This window comes from Rhinopithecus bieti, unplaced genomic scaffold (genome assembly GCF_001698545.2).
Source record: "Rhinopithecus bieti isolate Rb0 unplaced genomic scaffold, ASM169854v2 scaffold_4758, whole genome shotgun sequence".
In the NCBI taxonomy this organism is placed as follows: Eukaryota; Metazoa; Chordata; class Mammalia; order Primates; family Cercopithecidae; genus Rhinopithecus; species Rhinopithecus bieti.
This window is the reverse complement of record NW_016804504.1, coordinates 38,149-64,400: the sequence shown is the minus strand read 5'-3', so window position 1 is coordinate 64,400 and position 26,252 is coordinate 38,149. Positions and strand designations below refer to the sequence as shown.

At 38.8% G+C, this 26,252-nt stretch overlaps 1 protein-coding gene across 2 annotated transcripts in view; it reads left to right on the top strand.

The window, feature by feature from the left end:
* Positions 1 to 26,252, top strand: part of FBXO11 (F-box protein 11) — a 101,149-nt gene that overhangs the window by 73,556 nt on the left and 1,341 nt on the right. For both annotated transcript variants that reach the window (XM_017868835.1, XM_017868834.1), the window contains exons 8-22: positions 1,292 to 1,398; positions 1,482 to 1,593; positions 1,685 to 1,791; positions 1,875 to 2,012; positions 10,683 to 10,900; positions 11,738 to 11,823; positions 13,289 to 13,383; positions 15,015 to 15,137; positions 15,234 to 15,319; positions 20,747 to 20,823; positions 21,227 to 21,370; positions 24,163 to 24,273; positions 24,872 to 24,979; positions 25,305 to 25,413; positions 26,096 to 26,194. In XM_017868835.1, the coding sequence (XP_017724324.1) occupies positions 1,292 to 1,398; positions 1,482 to 1,593; positions 1,685 to 1,791; positions 1,875 to 2,012; positions 10,683 to 10,900; positions 11,738 to 11,823; positions 13,289 to 13,383; positions 15,015 to 15,137; positions 15,234 to 15,319; positions 20,747 to 20,823; positions 21,227 to 21,370; positions 24,163 to 24,273; positions 24,872 to 24,979; positions 25,305 to 25,413; positions 26,096 to 26,194 (1,720 nt within the window). The remainder of the gene's footprint in view (positions 1 to 1,291; positions 1,399 to 1,481; positions 1,594 to 1,684; positions 1,792 to 1,874; positions 2,013 to 10,682; positions 10,901 to 11,737; positions 11,824 to 13,288; positions 13,384 to 15,014; positions 15,138 to 15,233; positions 15,320 to 20,746; positions 20,824 to 21,226; positions 21,371 to 24,162; positions 24,274 to 24,871; positions 24,980 to 25,304; positions 25,414 to 26,095; positions 26,195 to 26,252) is intronic.

Genomic DNA, 26,252 nt, shown 5'->3' with positions numbered 1-26,252 from the left:
TTTTTTTTTTTGATACAGAGTCTAGCTGTGTCACCCAGGCTAGAGTGCAGTGGTATAACCTCGGTTCACTGCAACCTCTGCCTCCTGGGTTCAAGCAATTCTCATGCCTCAGCCTCTCAAGTAGCTGGGATTATAGGCGTGCACCACTATGCCTAGATAATTTTTGTATTTTTAGCAGAGACAGGGTTTTGCCATGTTGGCCAGACTAGTCTCAAACTCCTGGCCTCAAGTGATCTGCCCACCTGGGTCTCCCAAAGTGCTGAGATTACAGGCATGAGCCACTGTGCCTGGCCGTATATGTTTCCTGATGTTAGTACTTTCTCCAGTTGCCTTCAGTTATTCATTAAACCAAAAAAAAAAATAAGTTTTTGCATCTTTTATTTGAAAATAAAGATGCGGCCGGGTGCGGTGGCTCACACCTGTAATCCCAGCACTTTGGGAGCCTGAGGTGGGTGGACCACTTGAGGTCAGGAGTTGAAGACTGGCCTGGCCAACATAGTAAAACCCCATCTCTACTAAAAATACAAAAAAATTAGCCAGGTGTGGTGGTGTGCACCTGTAATCCCAGCTACTCTGGAGGCTGAGGCAGGAGAATTACAAAGAAAGATGCTAATATTTTTATTGCTATGTTTTTAAAGGAACTGAAATATAATTTTAAATACTTTTGTACTATTTCAAAGCTATTTATGGTCAAGTTTCTAAGAATAAATGTAGTATCTGTGGAACACTGAGTCATTTGAAGATTTGTGTTTTGTTTTTTTTTTGAGGATACAGTACATAGAACATTTTAAGATAGCTACTAATTATTATTTGCTAGTGAAATTTGCATTTACAGCCTCTTTTGCTTTCTTCCTCTATCTCCTCAAGAAGATGGGGAGGACAGAGTAGAGCAAATTTTTGTCTGGTGATTTTATTACTTTCTAAATAGAGGCCACTGTTGGAAATAAATTTAAATAGAGGTCTCTTACCTTCTTGAGCTTCTGTTTCCAGTGCTGCTGCTAGAAACAGAATGGTTTCCACAATGAACCATTTTTTGTTTTTGTTTCCACAAGAAACCATTTTTTAATATGTCATTGCATTTTATATTCATAGTATTTATAGTTAAATGTTATTAGAAGTATTACTGTGCATGGATTTGAATATAGCAAAGGCTGATGATGAAACATAGTTAACTGATAGTGAATATTAGTCGTACTACTCAGTACTAATGTTTTAGTAAGTTCCCCTCCATAAAGATACCCATCTGTTGAAATCGAATAAAGGTAATATGCTTAAAATATCTTCTCCACAGCACCTGGGAAAGTGGCAGACAAAGTTATAATTGAAAACACTAGAGATTCAACCTTCGTTTTTATGGAAGGCTCTGAAGATGCTTATGTTGGATATATGACAATAAGGGTAAGAAAGGTTAAGAGTTAAAATACACGTTGAAATCATAAAGGCAGTAATTGTTTATTTCAAAAAAAATGTTTACTTTTCAGTTTAACCCTGATGACAAATCTGCACAACACCACAATGCACACCACTGCTTAGAGATTACGGTAAATTGTAGCCCTATTATTGATCACTGTATCATCCGAAGTACATGTACAGGTTAGTGTTTTCTCTATCTTTTACAATAAAATTTGGAGTCACTGTATTGTTGCCCAGTAGGTATTTAAATAAATAAATAATTTTTCTACAGTTGGTTCTGCAGTATGTGTTAGTGGTCAAGGAGCATGTCCCACTATCAAGCACTGTAACATCAGCGACTGTGAAAATGTTGGACTGTATATAACAGATCATGCACAGGTATTTTTCAATTTTGTTGGGTTTTTAAAAAAAAAAAAAATTTAAAAGCTCTACTGACGTTTGTTTTTGATTACTTGTTGTAGGGAATATATGAGGATAATGAAATTTCCAATAATGCATTAGCTGGGATTTGGGTTAAAAATCATGGAAACCCAATTATTAGACGGAATCATATTCATCATGGACGTGATGTTGGTGTGTTCACATTTGATCATGGCATGGTAAGAACACTTATTTTAATAGAAAACCAACTTCTGCATCAGTTAAATTTCAAGTATATTTCAGCATTATTTTCTCATCACCAAATTATCTGAATTGAGGAGTATAGGTTTAAAAGCAATTTCAGCATTATATTTTAAAATCAATATGCAACATTTACTCTGTAAATTTATGCATCAAACATATCCATGTAGACATGATAGCGTTCTTAGGCAATATATGTGATCTTTGAGGGGAGTAAGGTATAACCCGTTAATTCTCAAATGTGTGTGTGCATAAAAGTCACCCAAAAGCTTTCTGTTCTAATGAAAATTCCTGTATCCTCAGATTTAATAAATCAAAATTTCCAAGGATGGGACCTAGAATATGTATTTTTAATAAGCACCATAAGTGAATCTAACACAGTTTGTGGGGTATACTTTGAGATATAATGGTTTGATTGTTATTTTGCTTTTCATTTAATTCCTCTTGAAAATTTTAAACTGGCAGAACTTTAATAGGAGATATAATGATAAAAATACCAGTTTTAAAAACGTTATGCAGCAGTTACATTAGGCATCCTTGTGGAGTATACTGTGTTTTAAATATTACTATATAGTTTTACATAATTTTCTAGAGACATGACTTTTTGAGCTTGAGATCACCATTTTAAAATAATGTTTTGAATGTCTATTCAGATTTTTTTTTTCATTTAATGTCAAATTTTCCTTGAGGTAATTGTCAAGTCCTAATACAGCATTGGTAAAATTTTCTGTTGAGGAGTCTGAGATGGGAGAGAGGGTCGTAACATTGTGGCAAATAGGATTATGGTGAGGTTTTGTTGCCTATTATATACAACATTAAGCAATCCTAGGAATGTTGGATTCATGTATACAAATTTTCAACGACAAAGAAAATTTTTTATTTTCATTGTTTGTTCTTTTGTTTTTTTTTTGAGACGGAGTTTCACCCTTGTTGCCCAGGCTAGAGTGCAGTGGTGTGATCTCAGCTCATTGCAACCTCCACCTCCTGGTTCAAGCGATTCTCCTCTCAGCCTCCCAAGTAGCTGGGATTACAGGCATGCACCACCACACCTGCCTAATTTTGTATTTTTGGTAGAAACAGGGTTTCACCACGTTGGTTAGGCTGGTCTTGAACCCCTGGCCTCAAGTGATTCACTTGCCTTGGCGTCCCGAAGTCCTGGGATTACAGGCATGAGTTGCCGCGTCTGGCCAATGCAGAATTCTTTTTTGAAACTAAACTAGACCATGGCCGGGTGCAGTGGTTCACACCTGTGATCCCAGCACTTTGGGAGGCCAAGGCAGTTGGATCGCTTGGGCTCAGGAGTTCAAAACCAGCCTGGACAACATGGTGAAACTCCGTCTCTACAAAAAATACAAAAATTAGCTGGGCACGGTAGCTCACACCTGTAGTCCCAGCTACTTGCGGGGCTGAGACTGGAGGATCGCTTGAGCCCAGGAGGCAGAGGTTGCAGTGAGCCAAGATGTAAGATGTGTGCCATTGCATGGGATTTCAGGCGTGAGCCACCACACTTGGCCAAGTTCATCATTTTTGAAAGACCTCTGGTGATGGATGGTCCCTTATTAAAGTTCACCATAGTAAGTTACTCCTCATCACACACACGCTCCTATACCATTTTAAAGAATAGATTTGGGCTTGTAAATATTACAGCATTTTAAAAAATAAGTCTAGGCAATGCTATAGGTAGATATTTCCATTAAGGATTAATGAGATTTAAAAATTTTAAGATTTATAAAGTATTTCAACCTATCCCCACCCCATCATTTTTATTTTTATTTTGCAAAGGTTTAAAACATTTGCATTCCTACAGTTACTGGTCTATATTTATTCTGTATTTATTTATCATTTGTTATTTGATCATGGTTTCTCCATTCTTGAATTTTAAAATTTTGACTCATTCTTGGTATGGCTAGGTTTTGTCATCCAGTCATTTTTTTTTTTTTAAAGAAAGGCTTATGGATATTATAGCTTGAATTTTTGCCATGTGAGAATCACTATCCATTGCCTTTTAACTTAGCTGAGTTTCTTTCTTTCCCTCACGATTCTGTAGACATTTTTCTATTCTAGCATTGAGCATGGCTGAGAACTCTGAGATCACACTGGGTTTTACTCTTTCTTCTTTGCTTGAAAGATTGCTCTTCTACCTCAGTATCCATATTTTGGCTTTTGTTGATGTCGTATTGTTTTACTATTTTTCTGTTCCGTATGTTCCTTTCTTTAGAAACTTAGCTATCTTTCTTGTTATTTATATTGCTATGTTCTGTTCTGTTTAGTGTTGTGTGAATTTCTCAAATCCGTGTTCGTTACCACATCTCCATAGTTTGTTTTTCTGTTGTTATTTTGCTTCCAGTGTGGGTCTTGCCTTTAATTTTTACATTTTTTAATGAAATTTTTCTGACATACACCAAAGTAGAGAGAATAATATAATGACTCTCCAGGTACCTATTGTCTGCCTTCAACAACTATCATTTCGTGGCCAGTTTTGTTTAATCAATACCTCATGTGTCTTATGACCTTCTTTACACTCTGGTTTATTTTGAAGTAAATACCAGACTTCATCATCTCTTGTAAATATTTTACCACGTGTCTTTAAAAGATGGGTGTTTTTTTTTCTTTCATATAACCACAATGCTAATTCACTCCTTAATAATTAGGAATAATTCCTTCATATCATCAAATTTTCTGTTAATGTTCACAGTTCTCCAGTTGTTTTTTGTTTATTTCATATTCAATTCAATGCAGAGTTGTTACTTTTGTAAAATAAGATTAAAATGTCATAGCAGGCCAGGCGTGGTGTCTCATGTCTATAATCCCAGCGCTTTGGGAGGCTGAGCAGGTGGATCACCTGAGGTCAGGAGTTCGAGAAAAGCCTGGCCAATATGGTGAAACCCTGTCTCTACTAAAAATATATAAATTAGCCGAGCATGTTAGCGCATGTCTGTAGTCCCAGCTACTCAAAAGGCTAAGGCAAGAGAATCACTTGAATCCAGGAGGCCGAGGTTGCAGTGAGCCGAGATTGCACCACTGCACTGCAGCCTGGGTGACAGAGCAAGACTCTGTCTCAAAAAATGAATGAATGAATGAATGAATGAATGAATGAATGAATGAATAAATAAATAAAGTGTCATAGCAGTGCCAAATGGCTATAAAATTTTTTGAGGCTGGGTGCGGTGGGTCACGCCTGTAATCCTAACGCTTTGGGAGGACAAGGTAGGCAGATCACTTCAGCCCAGGAGTTCAAGACCAGCCTGGCCAACACGGTGAAACGCTGCCTCGCGGTGGCATGTGCCTGTAATCCCAGCTTCTCGGGAGGTTGAGGCATGAGAATCACTTGAAGTGGGGAGGTGGGAGGCAGAGGTTGCAGCGAGCCAAGATCATGCCACTGCACTCCAGCCTGGGCGACAGAGGAGTGAGACTCTGTCCAAACAATAAAAAAATACATGGCATATTCATGCCATTAGATTTCATCACTTTAGAAGATAATAATAAGCTAAGCTTATTATAGCCTTTAGTTACTTGGGGAAAACTATACTTCACTGAAAGTCTAAGGTACTAACTTTGGTTAGCTCACAGCACCCTCCTCTTACCCAGATTTCACAGTATTTGGTAAGTGTTTTTATAGATTAGAGTTGTGGAAGTTTATTTCAATGAAGATAGCATTTTTCTCTCTTTTTAATCTGGAGAGTTTCTTGTGAAACTCTTGAATGCCTTTTATTTTGTCTTTTTTTTTTGAGACAGAGTCTCACTCTGTCACCGAGGCTGGTGTGCAGTGGTGCAATTGTGGCTCACTATAACCTCGACCTTCCAGGCTTCAGGCAATTCTCAAGCTTCAGTCTCCCAAGTAGGTGGGATTACAGATGCCTGCCACCACGCACAGCTAACTTTTGTATTTTTAGTAGAGATGAGGTTTCACCATGTTGGCCAGGGTGGTCTAGAACTCCTGACCTCAAGAGATCCACCGTGCCTGGCCTACTTTGTCATATTTAATAAAGAATATTTTACTTCAAAAATTTATACATGTTGGAACTTTTTTGGTTTGCATTAAAAGACAAAGCAGAGGCTGGGCACAGTGGCTCACACCTGTAATGCCAACACTTTGGGAGGTGGAGGCAGGAGGACACATGAGCCCAAGAGTTTGAGACAGACCCTATCTCTACTAAAGAAATGTTATAAAAATTGGCTGGGCATGGTGGCACACACCTATAGTCCTAGAGCTACTTGGAAGGTTGAGGCAAGAGGATTGATTGAGCCCAGGAGTTCAAGGTTGTAATGAGATGTGATAGCTCCAGCTTGGGTGACAGGGAGATTCCTGTCTTCTTAAAAAAAATTTTTCGGCCGGGCTTGGTAGCTCTGTAATCCCGGCGCTTTGGGAGGCCAAGGCAGTGGATCACTTGAGGCCAGTTCGAGACTAGCCTGGCCAATATGGCAAAACCCCATCTCTACTAAAAATACAAAACTTAGCTGGGTATGGTGGCACCCACCTGTAATCCCAGCTACTTTGGAGGCTGAGGCATGAGAATTGCTTGAACCTGGGATTTGGAGGTTGCAGTGAGCCAATATCACACCACTGCATTCCAGCCTGGGAGACAGTGAAACGCCACCTCAAAAAAAAAAAAAAAAAAATTTCGAATTTCTTACAGTTCTGTATTATTGAATTATTTTGCACTACAGGTATCTCTTAACAAAATGGTTGCATTTTATTAAAATATATCTTGAAGCAGGCTCAGTGGCTTATGCCTATTATCCCAGCACTTCAGGAAGCTGAGGGAAGCAGATCACTTGAGGTCAGGAATTCCAGACCAGCCTGGCCAACATAGTGAAACCCCATCTCTACTAAAAATACAAAAATTAGCTGGGCGTGGTGGCTCACACCTGAAGTCCCAGCTCCTCGGGAGACCGAGGCAGGAGAATCACTTGAACCCAGGAGGCAGAGGTTGCAGTGAGCCAAGATTGCACCACTGCACTCTAGCTTGGGCAACAGAGAGAGACTCCATCCCTACCCACCCCCCCCCAAAAAAAATAAATCTTGAAACAAAATTACATTAACTGAATCCATAATAAAGATAAGTTTCCTTGCAAAATTATAAAACTATAAGTCAATCAATCTTTGTCATTTCTAAAGGTAGTAAAATCATAGTTGTGGCAATGTAGAGGCTTCTAATTTTAAGGTCATTGAGAAAAGATAACTTTTTGCTGCTTTGTTTTCTTGAAAATTACTCTGAAACAAAAGATACAGATTATAAACTCCATATTTGATGGAATTAGGTGACATTTTTAATCCTTAACCTAAATTACTAATACAGTGTGGTAAATGACTGCATGCCTGTGACCAGGGCAGCCAACCAGATTGGAGCAGGTTAAAGGTCCAGTAAAGCTGTTCAGGAAGATAAATTGGTAAGCCTAATATAAATGTAAATGTATTAAGAGGTGATTTACAGGAGGTGATGCAGGAGAATTGCTTGAACTCGGGAGGCGGAGGTTGCAGTGAGCCAAGATTGGGCCACTGCACTCCATCCTGGGCAACAGAGTGAGACTCTGTCTCAAAAAAATAAAAAGAGAAGTGATTTGGACAACTGGCAGTAAGTTTAGGATAGAGTTGTCACTAGAAAGCTAAGCAAAGGAGAAAAAAATCTAAAAAATTGTGCAGCAGAGAATATATAGTCATATTTTATGGCTCAACTCTGAATAGCACACTAATCTAACCAAAATTAAGGTACAGCTACGCTGAAAGGATACAATGTGTGAGTATATATTGTGGGGATAGAGAGGTAGGAGAGCTAAATTCTACTCTCCCATAATAGAAGTCAGTGGATAATACCTAAAACTGGAAAGTCAAGATTTGGTAACACAGTGTGTTACTTAATAAGATAGAGGTGAATCAAAAGAATCAGCTAAAAGAATTAAAAGTGGGGGCCTCTAGATAAAGGAAATGAGGGAGAGGGCTGCTATTTGCCTTAAAAAACTTGTGCATCTATTTGAGTCTCTTAACTATGTAAAATCAAAACCTAAAGAAAACAAAAAGATTATGCCTTGCATTTGAATGCTGTTCAGTCAGTGTATATCAATTTTTTTTTTTTTTTTTTTGCTGGATCACTGCATTCAGAGATAACCACATTTTGCTTGCAGCGCTGTAAAAGTTTACCACTCAGATTTGTCAGCCTGGCATGGTGGCTCACACCTGTAATCCCAGCACTTTGAGAGGCCAAGGTGGGAGGATTGCTTGAGGCTGAAAGTTTGAGACCAGCCTGGGCAACATGATGAAACTCCATCTCTACTAAAAACACAAAAATTGACCAGGCTTGGTGCCATGCACCTGTGGTCTTACCTACTTGGGAGGTTGAGTGGGGAGGATCGTTTGAGCCCAGGAGGTTAAGGCTTCAGTGAGTGAGTGATTGCACCCTTGCACTCCAACCCAGGCAACAAAGTGAGAACCTGTCTCTTAAAAAAAAAAAAAAGACAAAATCCACCAGATATGTCATTCAACTCCTGGCAGAGAGAGACTAAGGGTTAAACTAATTGTGCTCCCTCCTCATGGGTGAAAACATCTGAAATGGTGAATAATCCTAATCTAATATTAAGGTCTGTTTGTCTAGCCTCTTTTTGTTTTTTTGATGGTCAGTTTTGCCATAACAGTGTATTTATACACCCAGTGTGTATTCACTTTTATTCTGTATAAAATCAAAGAAAAAGGTTTATATTTGAAGATGCTATCTTATATATAGCCCCTGATTTGTTTTATAAAAAGAATAAGATTATAATTCAAATGTAGAGAGATAATTTATAGATCATTTGTTCTTTATTAGAAAATGAAATCTGAAAAGTACTTCTGTATGTTATTCTTAGAGGCCTGTTTTCTTGAAGAGTTAAACATGTAGTATACTAGAGTATTCAGAATATCACCTTTTTAACCTCTACTAAATTTGGCACAAAATTCATCAAATCCTGTTTGAGTTCTTACTGTGTGTAAAGTCTTACGTACATGCTCCAGAAGTTAGAATAGTCCAGACAGAAGCTTACGATAGGGTAGAAATGGACATATATAAATATAGAAATAATATAAGGCAATACATGAAAGTAACATGAGAAATATACTTAGTGCTAAAGGGATTTTAAAGAGGAAAGAGATTAAGCACATTCAGTTTTTTCTTAATACAGTCTGCGTTGAGTCTTCGGCCTTAGGATATCAGAATTATGGTAACTTCCATTATCATTATAAAAGTAAAACATGTCCATTATATAGAAAATTTAAGAAATTCAAAGTATGAAGAAAGACATAATTATCCATAATTCCACCACTCATAATCATCTCACATTTGTGTTCCATCCTTCAAATTTCCTTTAAACAAAATTGAGATTATACATAATGTATACTACTTTAAAACTTGTTCTTTTCATTTAACTTGTATAGGATGAACATAAGTCTTCAAAAACATTGTATTTAGCCAGTTCTCTATTATTGGGCTAAGGTGAAATTTTTTAAAAAATTGCTCTTATTGTAAGACTCTGATTGTGTGCTTTGGTCAACCTTTATTTATTTTTGAGACTCTCACCCAGGCGGGAGTGTGATGGTGTGATTCCAGCTCACTGCAGCCTCAACCTCCCAGGCTCAAACAATCCTCCCACCTCAGCCTCCCTAATAACTAGGCCTATAGGCACATGCCACCACACCTGTATTTTGTTTTTAATTTTTTCTGTAGACACGACATCTCACTATGTTACCCAGGCTGGTCCTGAGCTTCTAGGCTCAAGCAGTCCTCCCTGCTTGACCTTCCAAAGTGCTGGGAGGCCCAGCCACAACTTTTAGAAGCTGACTTGTTGGGACATTTTTAAGGGAGCCAGGGTTTATATTCTTAATGACTTTAACCTTTTGTTGAAGGATATATACTTACTAGTTAATGGTATTCATCTACATTTATTGAATAGATCTTTTGCTGTTTTTTCTTCATGCTTGGACTTATTAATGAGGATGTATAGTTCTTTGTTTTGCTAAAACATTTAAGTCATTAGCCAGGCATGGTGGCGTATGCCTTTCTATAGTCCTAGCTACTCAGGAGGCTGAGGCGGGAGGATTGCTTGAGTCCAGGAGTTTGAGGCTGTATGAGCTATGATTGTGCTGCTGTACTCCAGCCTGAACAACAGAGTGAGACCTTGTCTGTTAAAAAAAAAAAAAAAATTTTAACTCTTTTTCTTTCCATGATTATTACTTGAAGCTTAGTGTATATACCTGTTTTTTATTCTTACTCTTAAACTTTTTTTTTTTTTTTGAGACAGAGTTTCGCTCTTGTCACCCAGGCTGGAGTGCGGTGGCGCAATCTCGGCTCACTGCAACCTCTGACTCCCGGGTTCAAGCAGTTCTCCTGCCTCAGCCTCCCAACTAGCTGGGATTACAGGTGTGAGCCACCACACCCAGCTAATTTTTGTATTTTTAGTAGAGAGGGGGTTTCACCATGTTGGCCAGGCTGGTCTCCTCCTGACCTCAGGTGATCCACCTTCCTCGGGCTCCCAGAGTGCTGGTTTACAGGCGTGAGTCACCACGCCCAGCCTTAAATGTTTCTAATAATTTTTAGGTATGCATTGAAATGTTTTTTAAATGGCATTTCTTTTTTTGTAAAGTAGCCTTTACCTGCAGATTTAATTTCTGTATTTTTCAGGGTTACTTTGAAAGTTGCAACATACACAGAAATAGGATAGCAGGCTTTGAAGTAAAAGCCTATGCTAACCCCACAGTGGTTCGATGTGAAATTCACCATGGGCAGACTGGAGGAATATATGTCCATGAAAAAGGAAGAGGACAATTCATAGAGAATAAAATCTATGCAAACAACTTTGCAGGTGTATGGATTACCTCAAATAGCGACCCAACAATAAGGTATTTACATGTAATTATGGGTGAAAATTACGTTTTCACTTCAAGGTTTGTCTTAAAAGTCAAGATGCTGAGCTTTAAGTCTTGAAAGTTTTTGTTAGACATTTGACTACTATAAAATAGATTTTCCTAGTTAAAGTCTGTGCATCTGAATGAGCCATAGCTATTGCAGATTTATTTTTTGGTGTTTTTTGTTTTTGTTTTGTTTTAGTGATATAAGCCATATGTGATATTATTTTATGAAAATGCAAATGTGATTTTATTTTAAATTCATCGAACTGCATTATAGATGAATAAATAGGGCTATTACCTCCCCTTGGAGCTTGAAGGACTTTGTCTTTTTTTTCTTGATAGTTAGCAAATAGAATAACTCAGGAAAAATATCTCAAAGATTCTTGGCCAGAAAGACTAAAATTATCAAAAGTCAAAATGCAAGCTGTCATTTTCCCTTAATAAGCCACAATTGTAGAACCAGAGCTATTATAATTTGATCAAACACTATGAATTATTTTTGTCAAATTTTATTTTCCACTGGCTTTATGGAAGTTAGATTTTGGGATTTCCATCTTGTTAATATTCATCAAGTGTTTCTAGATCAGCTGAAAAATTGTTTTGGATGTATTAGCTGTTTTGAGGGGAATTTTTAAGAATGCTACATACATTCTCTCAAATAGTAGTTTGACTTTTCCAAAGTCTTAGACCTTAGAAATAACTAAGAAATTAAGGCCTTAGAAGTTATATAATTTGTTATATGACCATGAGGGGCCTTTACAATTATATAAAACAAGTAAGTTTGGCTGAATAGATGTCTTCTTTTTTTATTATTTCCCATAATTATAGGGGAAATTCTATATTTAATGGAAATCAAGGAGGAGTTTACATCTTTGGTGATGGACGAGGCCTTATTGAAGGAAATGACATTTATGGTAAGTGTGTGGTTTTGCTCTATGAAACTTATAGATTGATATGTCTTCTTGATATTAGCAAAATGATGGAACATTTTGAAACTACCCAAGTGGAAGCACTGATCCAGCTTCTTTAATTTTTTTTTTTTTTTTTTTTTAAAGAGGTGAGGTCTTACTCTCTTGTGCAGACTGGAGCGCAATAGCACAAACATGGCTCACAGCAGCCTCAGATTTCTGGGCTCAAAGTGACCTTCCTGCCTCAGCCTCCCTGGTAGCTAGGACTATAGGCATGTGCTACCATGCCCCACTCATTTATTTGTGGAAGCTGGGTCTTGCCATGTTGCCTGGGCTAGTCTTGAACTCCCGGCCTCAGGTGATCTTCCCGCCTTGGTCTCCCAAAATTCTAGGATTGCAGGTGTGAGTCTCATGCACTGCCATTTATTTATTTATTGTTGTTGTTGTTGTTGAGACAGAATCTCACTCTGTTGCCTAGGCTGGAGTGCAGCGATGCAATCTTGGCTCACGGCAACCTCTGCCTCCCAAGTTCAAGCGATTCTCATGCCTCAGCCTCCAGAGTAGCTGGGATTACAGGTGCATGCTACCATGCCCGGCTCAATTTTGCCTTTTTAATAGAGACGGGTTTTGCCATGTTGACCAGGCTGGTCTCGAACTCCTGGCCTCAAGTGATCTGCCTGTTTCAGCCTCAGCCTCCCAGATTGCTGGGATTACAAGTATAAGCCACCACGACCAGCCTAAATTCTTAATAAAGATTATTCTGTGATATTTATTCACAGGCACTATGGCAGATACCAGGGATGAAAATATAAATTAGAACTTAGTCCCAAGGAGTATGTGCAGTTTTCATAGTTTCACTCTGTTGTTTAATAGTTAATAAATTATTTCTGTGGTAGTTTAATATACTTTGTACTAATTGAAGAAAGAAAATGTGTATTCCTCTTTAAAGTTTTAGGAACATTAAATCAGCAAAAAATCAGTAGGTATCTGTGTGTCTGACACCAATATGCGCATGGGCTTTCGCTTCTGGTAACACTAACCTGGTTAATATTTACATAAAGCTTTACTAAGTGTCAGGCACTCTGCTGAGCATCTTAAACTGAGTTAACTCATATAATATTCACATCAACACTGTGAGGTAGATCCCATTAAATACTGATCAGGATACAGAGGCACAAAGATACTTACTGATCAGTATACAGAGACACAAAGAGGTTAAATTACTTATTCAGGGTCACACAGGAAGTAGAATTCCTGAGATTCGAAATGTGTCACCTCGGCTCCAGAGTCTCCACTATGCTATACTGCCTGCAGCTCTCTGCATCTATTTACACTTCTAGTTCTCTTAATATTGTCTTGTAATGGTCACTCAAATTCTGGTGTAAGAATTTTAACCACTACCTAATGTAAAACCTTTACTGTATTCCCCAGGCTCACAAATGTTGACATTGTAACTTTTATTTTTAAATAGGCAATGCATTAGCAGGAATTCAAATTAGGACAAACAGTTGTCCAATTGTTCGGCATAACAAAATTCATGATGGCCAACATGGTGGGATTTATGTGGTAAGTTAATGTATATGGTTCTATAAACTCATGCATCAAAACTAGGGAGATAAAGGCTTTCTCCTTAAGCTTTTAGGTAGGCCATATTCAACTTTTGAAGTATGAATTCATGACTGTCATTAATGTTAAACAGTAAATAACATTCTTGTTCTCCCTGCCAGTATCTTAATGACTTCTGATTTTATAGTTTGTGTTGAATTATGTAAAATTTAATCAGCAGCTGACTAAATTTAGGCATAAGAGATACACCTTTTTATTCAAGTCTTTATTATTGGCAATATGGGATAGCCTCAGCAGCAATTCATTTGCAGTCTATTGTATTTGTTACACCAGAATTTTACAAGTATGACTACTGTATGAGTCTCTGAAATTCTGCCACTTTTTTCATTTGAATTTATGTTAAAATATAATTAACTTTCAAAATCTTGAAACCTGTGTATTAATCATCTTTGCTCATGGTATCTAAACCTTTGCAAGTGATTCAAGTAAAATGTAGGAAATTTCAAAAAAGTCCTTATGTTATGCAAAGCATTTAATTTTCATCTGTGGTTCTAGAGATGCACATGTCCTCAATTATCTGCTGAAAGTAAAAATTTTGTGAATATGAAACCGTATCATTTTGAATTGATTTCACCAGAAATATGTTTGAAGTAACTGTCTGTTTATTACTAAATGAGAGGTCGTTAGTTACACATCCTAGGGTGAATTAATTTATTTTGCTAGAGAAAATTGAATGCTGCTACTGCTGTTACTGTGATATTAAAAGTATAAAACCACTTAAAGAACAGTATATAATTTTTTGAAAGCTTTAAAACTCAGTGAGGCTACGAAAAAGGTGTTGGCCGGGCCACGGTTGCCTCCGCTGTAACCCGCACTTTTGGAGGCTGAAGCGGGTGCGAGACAGGAATCAGGAATTCAAGACCACCCTAAGGCCAAAGATAGGGAACACCCTGCCGCCGCCGGTCTACTAAAATACAAATTGGCCGGGCACTTGGTGCTCAGCCTGTAATCCCAGCACTTTTGGAGAGGACGAGACGGGCGGAGCACGAGGTCCAAAGAGAGATCGACGCCAACCAAACTCCTGACTAACACGGTGAAACCGCTCACTAAAAATGCAACAACTACCTCTAGCCAGACGCATCGCGTGGCGGCGCGCGCCTGTAGTCCCAGTGCTCGGGAGGATCGAGCAGGAAATGGTGAACCTGGGAGGCGAGCTTGCATGAGCTTGAGATCCGGCCGCATCCAGCCCTGAGCACAACCGGCTCGAGCGAGACTTGCCGCGTCCAAAAAAAAAAAAAAAAACAACACAAAATACAAAACATTATACCCGCGCCGGCTGGCGGCTCCACCTGTAATATCCTAGCTAACTCGTAGAGGCTGAGGCAGGATGCTGACCCCGGCCAGGCGATTAGTGACAGGAGCCACAGGGACTTTCCACTCCCACTCAGCTGACATCCCATCTCACAAAAAAAACAAAAACGAAAATGTTGCCCTTACTCTTCACATTACTCACAGCATAAAAAAACAAAATCGCGAATTCACTTTTAACGTCTATAAAAGGGGAGATAAAGAGACTATAAACGCCTTGCTTATAGAAGATATGTATTATAACCAGTGTAACTTTTATTTAGCATGAAAAGGGACAAGGAGTAATAGAAGAGAATGAAGTTTATAGTAACACTCTGGCTGGAGTCTGGGTGACAACTGGCAGCACTCCAGTACTGAGAAGAAACCGGATACACAGTGGCAAGCAGGTAGGATTAGCCTGGGCTCTTGGATGGGAAATATATTGTTTTGTAAATACTTGTCCCTTGAAAAAGCTTTTTTTTTTTTTTTTTTTGTAATTTTAGGTTGGTGTTTATTTTTATGACAATGGACACGGAGTACTAGAAGACAATGATATCTATAATCACATGTATTCAGGGGTTCAGATAAGGTAAATGTTTTCACATTTGGCTTTCTTTTGGGAGGGAATTAGGAGTATGTAGGGTGTGAGAAAAAATTTGCTTATTGTTTAATGCCCAATCTTTATTCCCCTGTTATATATATATATTCACATTCTTAAAATAATCTTGACTTAAATTGTCAGAATGTAGCTTTCCTTGGTCTAGGTGAGGACAGAAGCCAGTGGTACATGTGCCATAAGAGCTCACTTCCACCATTCCACTTTCCACTACAAGAGTCACATCAGCTGCCAATATAATCCTTCATACTTGGAGAGTGGAAGTCTGTATTAAAATACTTGTGCATTATGCCTGGCATGTCATTGGCACTCAATATAACTGAAGCTTCTGTTTTATGCTATTTCTTTAAAATTAATAGTTTTAGATATGCTTCTAATATTTTAAGTTTTTGGAACTCTAGCAGTCCTAATGATCATATATTGGCATACCTCTGTTTATTACACTTTACAGTTTATTGTGCTTCACAGATACTGTTTTTTGTTTTTTTTTTTTTTACACAAATTGAAGGTTTGTGGCAACCCTGTGTTGAGCAGATCTCTCAGTGCCATTTTTTTCCAGCAGCATATCTGCTCCCTGTCTGTCTCATTTTTGTAATTCTTAGAGTACTTCAGATTTTTTCGTTATCATTATATCTGTATGGTGATTTCTGATCAGTGATTTTTTTTTTTTTTTTTGAGATTGAGTTTCACTCTTGTTGCTCAGGCTGGAATGCAATGGCACGGTCTCAGCTTACCGCAGCCTCCACCTCCTGGGTTCAAGTGATTCTCCTTCTTCCGCCTCAGCCTTCCAAGTAGCTGGGATTACAGGCATGCGCCACCATGCCCGGTTGACTTTGTATTTTTAGTAGAGACAGGGTTTCTCCACATTGATCAAGCTGATCTCAAACTCCCGACCTCAGGTGATCTGCCCACCTCGGCCTCCCAAAGTGCTGGGATCACAGTGAGCCACCGCACCCGCCCTGATCAGTGATCTTTGATGTGACTATTGTGATTGTTTTGGGACGCCGTTAACTGAGCCCAGGACAACAAACTTAATCTGTAAATGTTGTGTGTGTTCTGACTGTTCCACCAAGCAGCCATTCCTGTCTCTGTCCCTCTCCTCAGGCTTCCCTATTGCCTGCGACACAACAGTATCGAAATTAGGCCAATTAGTAATCCTAAAATGGCCTCTGTAAGTGTTGAATTGAAAGAAAGAGTTGCATATCTCTCTCTTTAAATCAAAAGCTAGAAATGATTACGGTTAGTGAGGAAAGTATGTCAAAAGCCTGAATAGGCCAAAAGCTAGGCCTCTTGTCCAGTTAGCTAAGTTGTGAATGCAAAGGAGAAGTCCTAAAAAAAATTAAAAATGCTATTCCAGTAAACACACGAATGATAAGAAAGCAAAGCAAAACAGCCTTATTGCTTAGTTCCTCAGGATTCAAAGCAAAATAATAAAACAACAAAAAAATTGACTTATGCTGATATGGAGAATGTTTTAGTGATCTGGATAGAAGATCAAACCAGGGCTGAGCACGGTGGCTGAAGCCTGTAATCCCAGCACTTTGGGAGGCCGAGACAGGCAGATCACGAGGTCAGGAGATCAAGACCATCCTGGCGAACACGGTGAAACCCCGTCTCTACTAAAAAAATACAAAAAACTAGCCGGGCGAGGTGGCGGGCGTCTGTAGTCCCAGTTACTGGGGAGGCTGAGGCAGGAGAATGGCGTAAACCCGGGAGGCGGAGCTTGCAGTGAGCTGAGATCCGGCCACTGCACTCCAGCCCGGGTGACAGAGCAAGACTCCGTCTCCAAAAAAAAAAAAAAAAAAGAAGATCAAACCAGCCACAACATTCCCTTAAGCCAATTCCTAATACAGAGCAAGGCCCCAACTCTCTTCAGTTCTACGAAGGCTGAAAGAAGTGAAGAAGCTGCAGAAGAAAAGTTTTAAGCTAGCAGAGGTTGATTCGTGAAGTTTAAGAAAAAAAAACTAAGTGCAAGGTGAAGCAGCAAATGCTGAGACTGAAGCTACAGAAAGTTATCCCAGAAGATATAGCTAAGATCATTGTTGAAGGTGGCTACACTAAACAGATTTCGGTGTAGACTCAATAGCTTTATATTGGAAGAAGATACATCCAGGAAGTTCATAGCTAGAGGGGAGAAGTCAATGCCTGACTTCAAAGAGCACGCTGATCTCTTGTTAAGGGTTGGTTCAGCTGATGACTTTCAGTTGCCGGCAGTGCTCATTTACCATTCTGAAAACCCTAGGGCCCTTAAGAATGATTCTAAATCGACTCTGCCTGTGCTCTATGAAGGGAACAACAAATCATGGATGATAGCACATGAATTTACAGTACAGTTCACTGAATATGTTAAGTCCACAAAACATATCATAAAGGAAACAATAAATCATGGATGATAGCACATGAATTTACAGTACAGTTTACTGAATATGTTAAGTCCACTATTGAGACCTAGTGCTCAGAAAAAAATAACTTATTTCAAAATATTACTGCTCATTGACAATGTACCCAGTAACCCAAGAATTCTGATGCAGATGTACAAGGAGATTAGATTAATGTTGTTTTCATGCCTGCTAATACAGCATCCATCCCACAGTCCATGGATCAAGGAGTAATTTCAATTTTTAAGTCTTTTTATATAAGAAATTATTTTAGAAAGCAGTAGTTGCCATAAATAGTGATTCCTCTGATGAATCTGGGCAAAGTAAATTGAAAACCTCTGGAAAGGATTCACCATTCCAGATTTCATTAAGAACATTCATGATTCCTGGGAGGAGATCTGAAAAAGTGCTGTAATCCAAGCATTTTGGGAGGCTGAGGTGGAAGGATCAACCTGAGGCCAGGAGTTGAAGAGCAGCCTGCGCAACATAGTGAAATCCTGTCTCTGTAAAAAATAAAAAAAATTAGCTAGGCATGATGGCATGCACCTGTGGTCCCAGCTACCCAGAAGGCTGAGGTGGGAGGATCGCTTGAGCCCAGGAAGTCGAGGCTGCAGTGAGCTATGATCATACCACTGTGCTTCAGCCTGGATGACTGAGTGAGACCCTGTCTCAAAAAAAAAAAAAAAAAAAAAAAAAAATTCCAGTTATGCCCTGAGCCAATGTTGAGCTTTTCCGCCCAGGAAGGGGGTAAGTTCTAGTACTGGCAGGGGTGCAACCCAAGGGGTGGCCAGGGTTCTCACCACCCTTCGCCATGGGGCAGTCTGGTCTAGACAGCAGGGGGATGTTTTCAGGGCTGAAGTTTTCCCCCCACCTAGTCCTGAACACATCGGGTGCTGGAGCACCTGTGTTCCCATGAGGCCAGCATGGGCCACGCATGACTTCAAAAGGTCCTCGAGGCTTGACTAAGTGCGCCAGCTTCATTCTGAACATGCTGCTCTAAAACACATCCCTGCTGAGCCACAGGAGGATCAGATATTGTGAGCTTCTGGCCTGTTGATGCTCAAGAGCTGGGGCGTGCGGGGAAAACTCCAGAACTTCTAACTCTTGCTAACCTTACATCTGGGATTCTTAACGCCCTCAGCTGAAGAACTCGATGAATTTCAGCTTTGAAGAGGTTCTTCTAACACTTGGCCAGTTTCAGCCAGGCTTTGCTAAAGTTCTCTGAAATTGGGGGACTGAAAGTCAGTTACTTGGATCACAAGTTACCTGTGAAATCTGCAAGCACCTGCTGCGGGGCTCATTAAACCCCGAAGTATGACACCTTGGCATACAGACTACTCTGACCCAGAGGAGACTGGAAGGCCTCAGAAGCCAGGTCTTTGTCCTTCCCTCCTGGTTCCTGCCCCCTTTTCTCCCCCAAATTGAGTCCCAGAAGCCAGAATTCTTTTTCCCCAAAGCAGGTCTTAGAAACTAGAATTCCTTTCTCTCAAAGCCAGCCATAAAACCTAGCAAGGTCACTCTTTCCTTTCTCCCTGGAAGATCCTCATTCCCGAGGGGGTCCTGCCCCATACCCAGGGGAAGGGGAATTGTACAGAGCGGCTTTGCTGGGTTTCCCCACTCCATCCATCACCGTTAGGCCAGATCCTTTGTGTCCAGTCACATTTCTGCATGGCTGTTCATTCATCAAACCTAAATATAAAAATAAAGGTTTTCATGGCCAGGACAAAAAAAATAACAACAACATTAACAGGAGTTTGGAAGAAGTTGATTCCAACCCTCATGGATGACTAGGGGTATAAGACTTTGGTGGAGGAACTAATTCCAGACGTGGTAGAAATTGCAAGAAAGTAGAATTAGAAAATGGAACTTGAAGATGTGACTGAATTGCTGCAACCTCATGATAAAACTTGGACAGATGAGGAGTTGCTTCTTACGGATGAGCAGAGTGGTTTTTCTTGAGGTGGAGTCTGTTCCTGTTGAAGATGCTGTGAACATGGTTGAAATGACAACAAAGGATTTAGAATATTGCATAAGCCTGTTAATAAAGTAGCAGGGTTGGCAAGGATTGACAATTTTGAAAGAAATTCTACTGTGAGCAAAATGCTATAACAACATTGCATGTAGGAATACTACAGAGAAATCTTCCGTGAAAGGAAGTCAGTCTATGTGGCAAATTTGTCTTATTTTAAGAGATTGCCAATTGGTCAGGTGCAGTAGATCATGCCTGTAGTCCCAACACTTTGGTAGACTGAGGCAGGTGGATCACTTGAACCCAGGAGTTTGAGAACAGCCTGAGCAACATGGCAAAACCCATCTCTACAAAAAATACAAAAATTAACTGGGCATGGTGGCATGCACCTGTAGTCCCAGCTACTCGGGAGGCTTAGGCAGGAAGATTGCTTGAGCCCAAGAGTTCGAGGCTGCAGTGAGCTATGATCATGCCACTGCAACTCCAGCCTGGGTGACAGAGCAAGACCCCATCTGTTTTTTTTTTTTTTTTTTTAAACTCTGAAGACTCAGATTATTATTAGCATTTTAGGAATAAAGTATTTTAAGCTAGGATATGTGCTTTTTTTTAATGTAATGCTATTGCATACTTAATAGACTACAGTATAATGTAAACACACTAGGAAACCAGAAAATTCGTGCGACTCTCTTTATTGCAATACTCGCTTTATTATGGTGGTCTGGAACGGAACCTGCAATTATCTCCAAGGTATGCCTATAATTCATTCCTTCATTTTACATATGAGGGAAATATATAAGTCACTTAATAAAACCCCATTTAGTTTACATGTTAGGAAACTCTACAATAATAATCTGTAGTAAAGTATGTTCTGTGGGAAATACAGGATTAAGCAAAATTAAACCACTTTCTTCTTAGGGCATCTTGAAGGACTCCATTGCATAGTTAATTCTTACTATATGACTTACATGGATTTCTCCACTGTTTATCTCACGTAACATGAGGATATGGGAGTAGAAGCTATTGAAATGATACTATTTTCTATTCTATTCACAGGACTGGAAGCAACCCCAAAATTAGACGCAACAAAATCTGGGGAGGACAGAATGGTGGAATTCTAGTTTATAATTCTGGTATGTTTTATCTGTCATCTTTTTCTCTGTGTTAATAGACTTTAGAAATACACCTTCTAGGCCGGGCACGGTGGCTCACGCCCATAATCCCAGCACTTTGGGAGGCCGAGACGGGTGGATCACCTGAGGTCAGGAGTTTAAGACCAGCTTGGCCAACATGGTGAAACCCTGTCTCTACTAAATATTACAAAAATTAGCTGGGTATGACTGCACATGCCTGTATTCCCAGCTACTCGGGAGGCTGAGGCAGGAGAATCGCTTGAACCCCGAAAGGCGGAGGTTGCAGTGAGCCGAAATCGCACCACTGCACTCAGCCTGGCAACAGAGTGAGACTCCCTCTAAAAAAAAAAAAAGAAAAGAAAGAAAGATACCTTCTAGATAACCTACATTTTTGCATTTATAGGTCTAGGCTGTATAGAAGACAATGAAATATTTGACAATGCAATGGCTGGAGTCTGGATTAAGACAGATAGTAATCCTACACTAAGAAGAAATAAAATCCATGATGGAAGAGATGGTGGCATCTGTATATTTAATGGGGGTCGAGGTATTGTTGTTAATTTTGCATTAGTGAAAAATCCAGTTTTCCATTATTCTTCCATATCTCTAATGATCAATGACATTGCTAACTAAGTTATAAATGAGTGAATCTCAAGTCTTTTTCATTATCAAGTTGAGCTGGTTTAGATTAGTGCCTAGTGTTAAGAGACAAATGTTTACAATACTTTTCCTTTTGTAGCCACTTTGAGTCTGCAGTTGTCAGTAAGCCTTTTTAAAGATAGAATTTGTTTACATTCTCTGGACCTTTTATTCAGAATAGTAATATGATTATAATAAACTTCAAAGTCAAGTTATAGAAATAGGTGTGAGAAATTAATTGATCTGTAAATGTTTGAAAATGTCTTTAGTAAACGGGTATTACTTTTGTAACTGCTTTCAACTGTGTTTGTTGGAGAATGGAATTAATGAAGCCAAGATGTGCCTGGTTTGATATTCATAAAGGTCAACTCACTTTGCATTAAGGCAAAAGTTCCATAGTGCCTGCCCCTTACAGATGCATGTATACAGAGATTCTCAGAGCTGCCGTAATGCAAATCTGTCACTGTTCCTGAAATGTCAATAACCCAACATTTGTACCTATCTTACATAGAATAGCTAGTTATTACTCTAACATACCAAGATTTAATGAACAAAATTTAATACTACAACCAAGCATTGGTGATCCATTGACAGACTCTCCAAGAGCTTATAATCTAGTAATTCAGTGAAGTAACATATCTCAGTAGTTTTTACAAAATATAGTGAAGACACACAATACAGAATGGTTTATTTGCAAGGTGTTGAGAAACGGTTCATGCAAGTCAAATCACTTTTGAGCTGTCTTGAAAAATGAGTAGATATTTACTGGTAAATGGGTTTGGGAGAGGTGAACAGACCATTCCAGATGTTATTTCACTTTTATTCTTTAAATACTAATTTAACACCTCTGTACCAACCACTATCATACAGATGCTAGAGATATAATGCTATATGAAACAGCACTACATCCATAAAATGTATAGTGTGATGGAGTGGAAAACGTAAACAAAAGTCTAGAGGAAATTGAACGCAAGGGAAGAGGTACTGAAAGTTGAGGCTAGAGAAGGGGCAAGGCCCAAATCATGAGGTTTTCTATATGCAGTAAGGACTTTGGACTCCATTTTAGCAATAGCATTTGAGGTTGTAGTGAAAATAATCAAGATTAGAGACAGGGACTTGGAATAACTCAGGCAATAAATAATGAGAGCCTAAATTAAAATGATAGCATAAGGGTATGAAAAGGTTGGGGGTGGTGGGACATGTTAATGATATTTAAAAGGACAGAACCAGCTGGGCACAGTGGCTCACACCTGTACTTCCAGCTGCTCCAGAGGCTAACGTAGGAGTATCACTTGAGTCTGGAGTTGGAGACCAGCCTAGGCAATATAGCAAGACCCTATCTCTATAAAAAGGGTGGAACCAACAGGACTGGGTCATTGATTTAATATGGGGGTTGAAAGAAAAGTGAAATATGATGGATACTTGGGATTCTGATTTGGGTGACTACCTTTCACTGAGGTAAGTTATATAGGAGATGGTTTCTGGAAAATAGTAAGGTCAGTTTTTAAACGTTGAATCCAAGGTTGTCTTCTGGAATATCCAAATTGGTTATGACCAGAATGTGATTAATTATACTAAGCTAAATGAATAGATATAAGAATTAGCAACAGTGGCTGGGTGTAGTGGCTCATGCCTGTAATCCCAGCACTTTGGGGAGGCCCAGGTGGGTGGATCACTTGAGGTCAGGAGTTTGAGACCAGCCTGGCCAACATGGTGAAATCTAAAAGTACAAAAAAAAAAAAAAAAAAAAAAAAATCGCCAGGGTGGTGTCAGGTGCTTGTAATCCCAGGTACTTGGGAAGCCGATTCAGAATTGCTTGAACCCGGAGGGGGGGGTTGCAGTGAGCCAAGATCGCACCATGGCACTCCAGCCTGGGTGGCAGAGTGAGACTGTCTCAAAAATAAAAAAGCAACAGTGTGTATGTAATAGTTGCCAAGATGTAAGATCACGATCACCCAAAGAGTATGCAGAGGGAAATGAGAGGGACAGAACCCAGAAATATTAATACCCAGAGAGTGAACAGAATGGACCCCAAGAAGTCCCTGAGTCAGATTTTTACCACTCATCCAGGGGAAATTTAGGTCAGCAATGTGAAATACCAGAGGGGTCACATGTCTACAGAAATAAAACCATGTCTCACATTAAGACAGACAAGTAGGAGGGATATTTTGAAAGGCAAGGTGATGTTAAACTTTATTCTGAAAGTAGTTTGTTAGAGAAAGGCAAGATAGGAGTTGCAGTTAATTGACTGGAAACTATGCAGCAGATGAAACTGGAATAAAGGAAACTCATCAGGAAATTATAGTAATAAAGGCCAGAAATAAGGGCTTGCTTGCCTGAACTAAAAACAGAGGATACAGAGGTTCTAGAAATATTTCAAAGGAATTAACTTTAATTCAGCAATACTCATTGAGAATCAACGGTGTACCTGGCACTGAAGATGAAGTGGTGAGTAAACTCAGACATGGTCCCTGCTATCATGGAGATGGCAGATTGGTCACAATGCTCTTACCTGTCATTTTAGCAATTTTGTTAGATCCTTAATACCTCTGATAATAAACTGTTTTGGCTGAAAAGTAGCCCTGTGAATTTTACAATGCAGTTAAATAAGAAACTAAAAGCAAACCTAAATATCCCCAAAAACGTTAGTAGAGTCTGTTATATGCATTAGCCTTAATCTAAGGAAATATTTTATTATAGGTCTCCTTGAAGAAAATGATATTTTCAGGAATGCTCAAGCAGGTGTTCTCATCAGCACTAATAGTCATCCAATCTTAAGGAAAAACAGAATATTTGATGGATTTGCTGCAGGTTTGTATTTTCTTTTCTTACCTGTGGCTTATATATAGTTCTGCAAAGTGTTTGATGTGGAGTATATTCACTGTTTTATTAACTAAAATGTGTAAAGTGTGCTGCTGAAGTGGCTGAATGCCTTTTTATTCATTCACTTATGAGAGCACCTAATCAGGTTCTGGATTCTTCTACTATAAGCCAGACTCGAAGAAATATTGCTGTTATTGCGTAGTCATGATTATGAAACATTTATTGGGATAGAATAAATGCAGGCTTGTATTACCACTAGGAATACAGATAAATTCAATTCTTCAGATGAATTTACCAATTTAAATCTGCAACAGAAACACAGATGTTAAAATGGATGCAAATGAAATCCAGGTATCATGTATTTAAACTTTAAGACAGGCTAGTGTGAAAGTTAATTGCGGTTTTGACCATAATCATTGATAAGTGAATGTTACTGTTAGTGGTTGAAATATCTACATTTTATTCAGTAGACATTGAGGGTTAATGTACTTTTATAAAAGAACCAGTTTACATTTGCATGCTAATTTCAGGTTTTTAAGAAGCAATATAAAGTGATGTATCTACTTGTTTGTAAATTTTACTTCAGGTATTGAAATTACAAATCACGCAACTGCAACACTAGAAGGCAATCAGATTTTTAACAACCGGTTTGGAGGCTTATTTTTAGCATCTGGTGTTAATGTGACAATGAAAGGTATGTTGGAGTCTGTTATACCTATAAATATATGCAGTATGCCATGAAAGATAATCAGAGGCCGTTTTATAACTTGATTCCTTATGTCACTCCCCAAGTTAGCAACAATTTAAGAGATTTTGAAAGAAACAGAGCTTTGGTTCTAAATGGTTCAAGTATCTTATACAAGGAAAATTCTATTCTTAGCTGATTTCTTACAATTCATTGGTTAGCTTCATTTAAAGCTCTTAAAAATAGTGGCTCTTCTGTTAGAATAATCCTATAATCTTTAGTTTTTAAAATATTAACAGTCCTCTGGATTTTTACTTATTCTTTTTTATTACAGATAACAAAATAATGAACAATCAAGATGCCATAGAAAAGGCTGTTAGTAGAGGCCAATGTTTATATAAAATATCAAGTTATACCAGCTATCCCATGCATGATTTCTACAGGTAACTTAGAAATATATTGTGAGTCCTGAAAAGAGGAAGACTGATTTCCTTTTTAAATTAGCAATGCCTAGCATTTTTGGCTATTTGCCAGTGTTGAGACTATAACTGAAAATTTTATAATCAATCTACTTAAATATCGTGTGTTTAAGACTGTAACTATGGTTAGGCGTGGTGGCTTATGCCCGTAATCCTAGCACTAAACCAGCCTGGGCAACATAGGGAGACCCTGTCTCTACAAAACAAAACAAAGACCATAACTGGAAAAACCTAATACTACAGTAACTGATGTCATGTAACTTATGTTTGTGTAACGTATTGTTTTCCTAGAAATTTCAGGGTAAAGATGTCAAGTGTTTGATATATCCCAATCACCATGACAGTTTTGACTCTTCACTCGTCCAAATTGATTCAGCCCAGAAAGATTTGAGAGGCTTTTAAAGTGGAAAGAACTGCCTTTATACAACTTACAAATCATTCCTCTTCCCTCAGAAGACAAAGACGACAGGAAAATCACTTATTCCATTAAAGTTCCTTTTCAGAATTAATCTGGGCTGGAGCCACAAAGAATTTTGTTTTGGTCCTCTTAAAGCCAAGGGTCATAGGGTAATATATAAACAGAATGGAATGTTGTTTTGCATTAATGACATGTTTGAGAAAAGTAATTTAAGCTTTTGCTTTTTAGATGTCATACTTGCAACACCACAGATCGAAATGCCATATGTGTGAACTGCATTAAGAAGTGCCATCAGGGACATGATGTAGAGTTTATTAGACATGATAGGTATGTAGCACACTTGCTTGCTGTATTACCCAATTACTTTCCCCCTCACTTTTCTAAT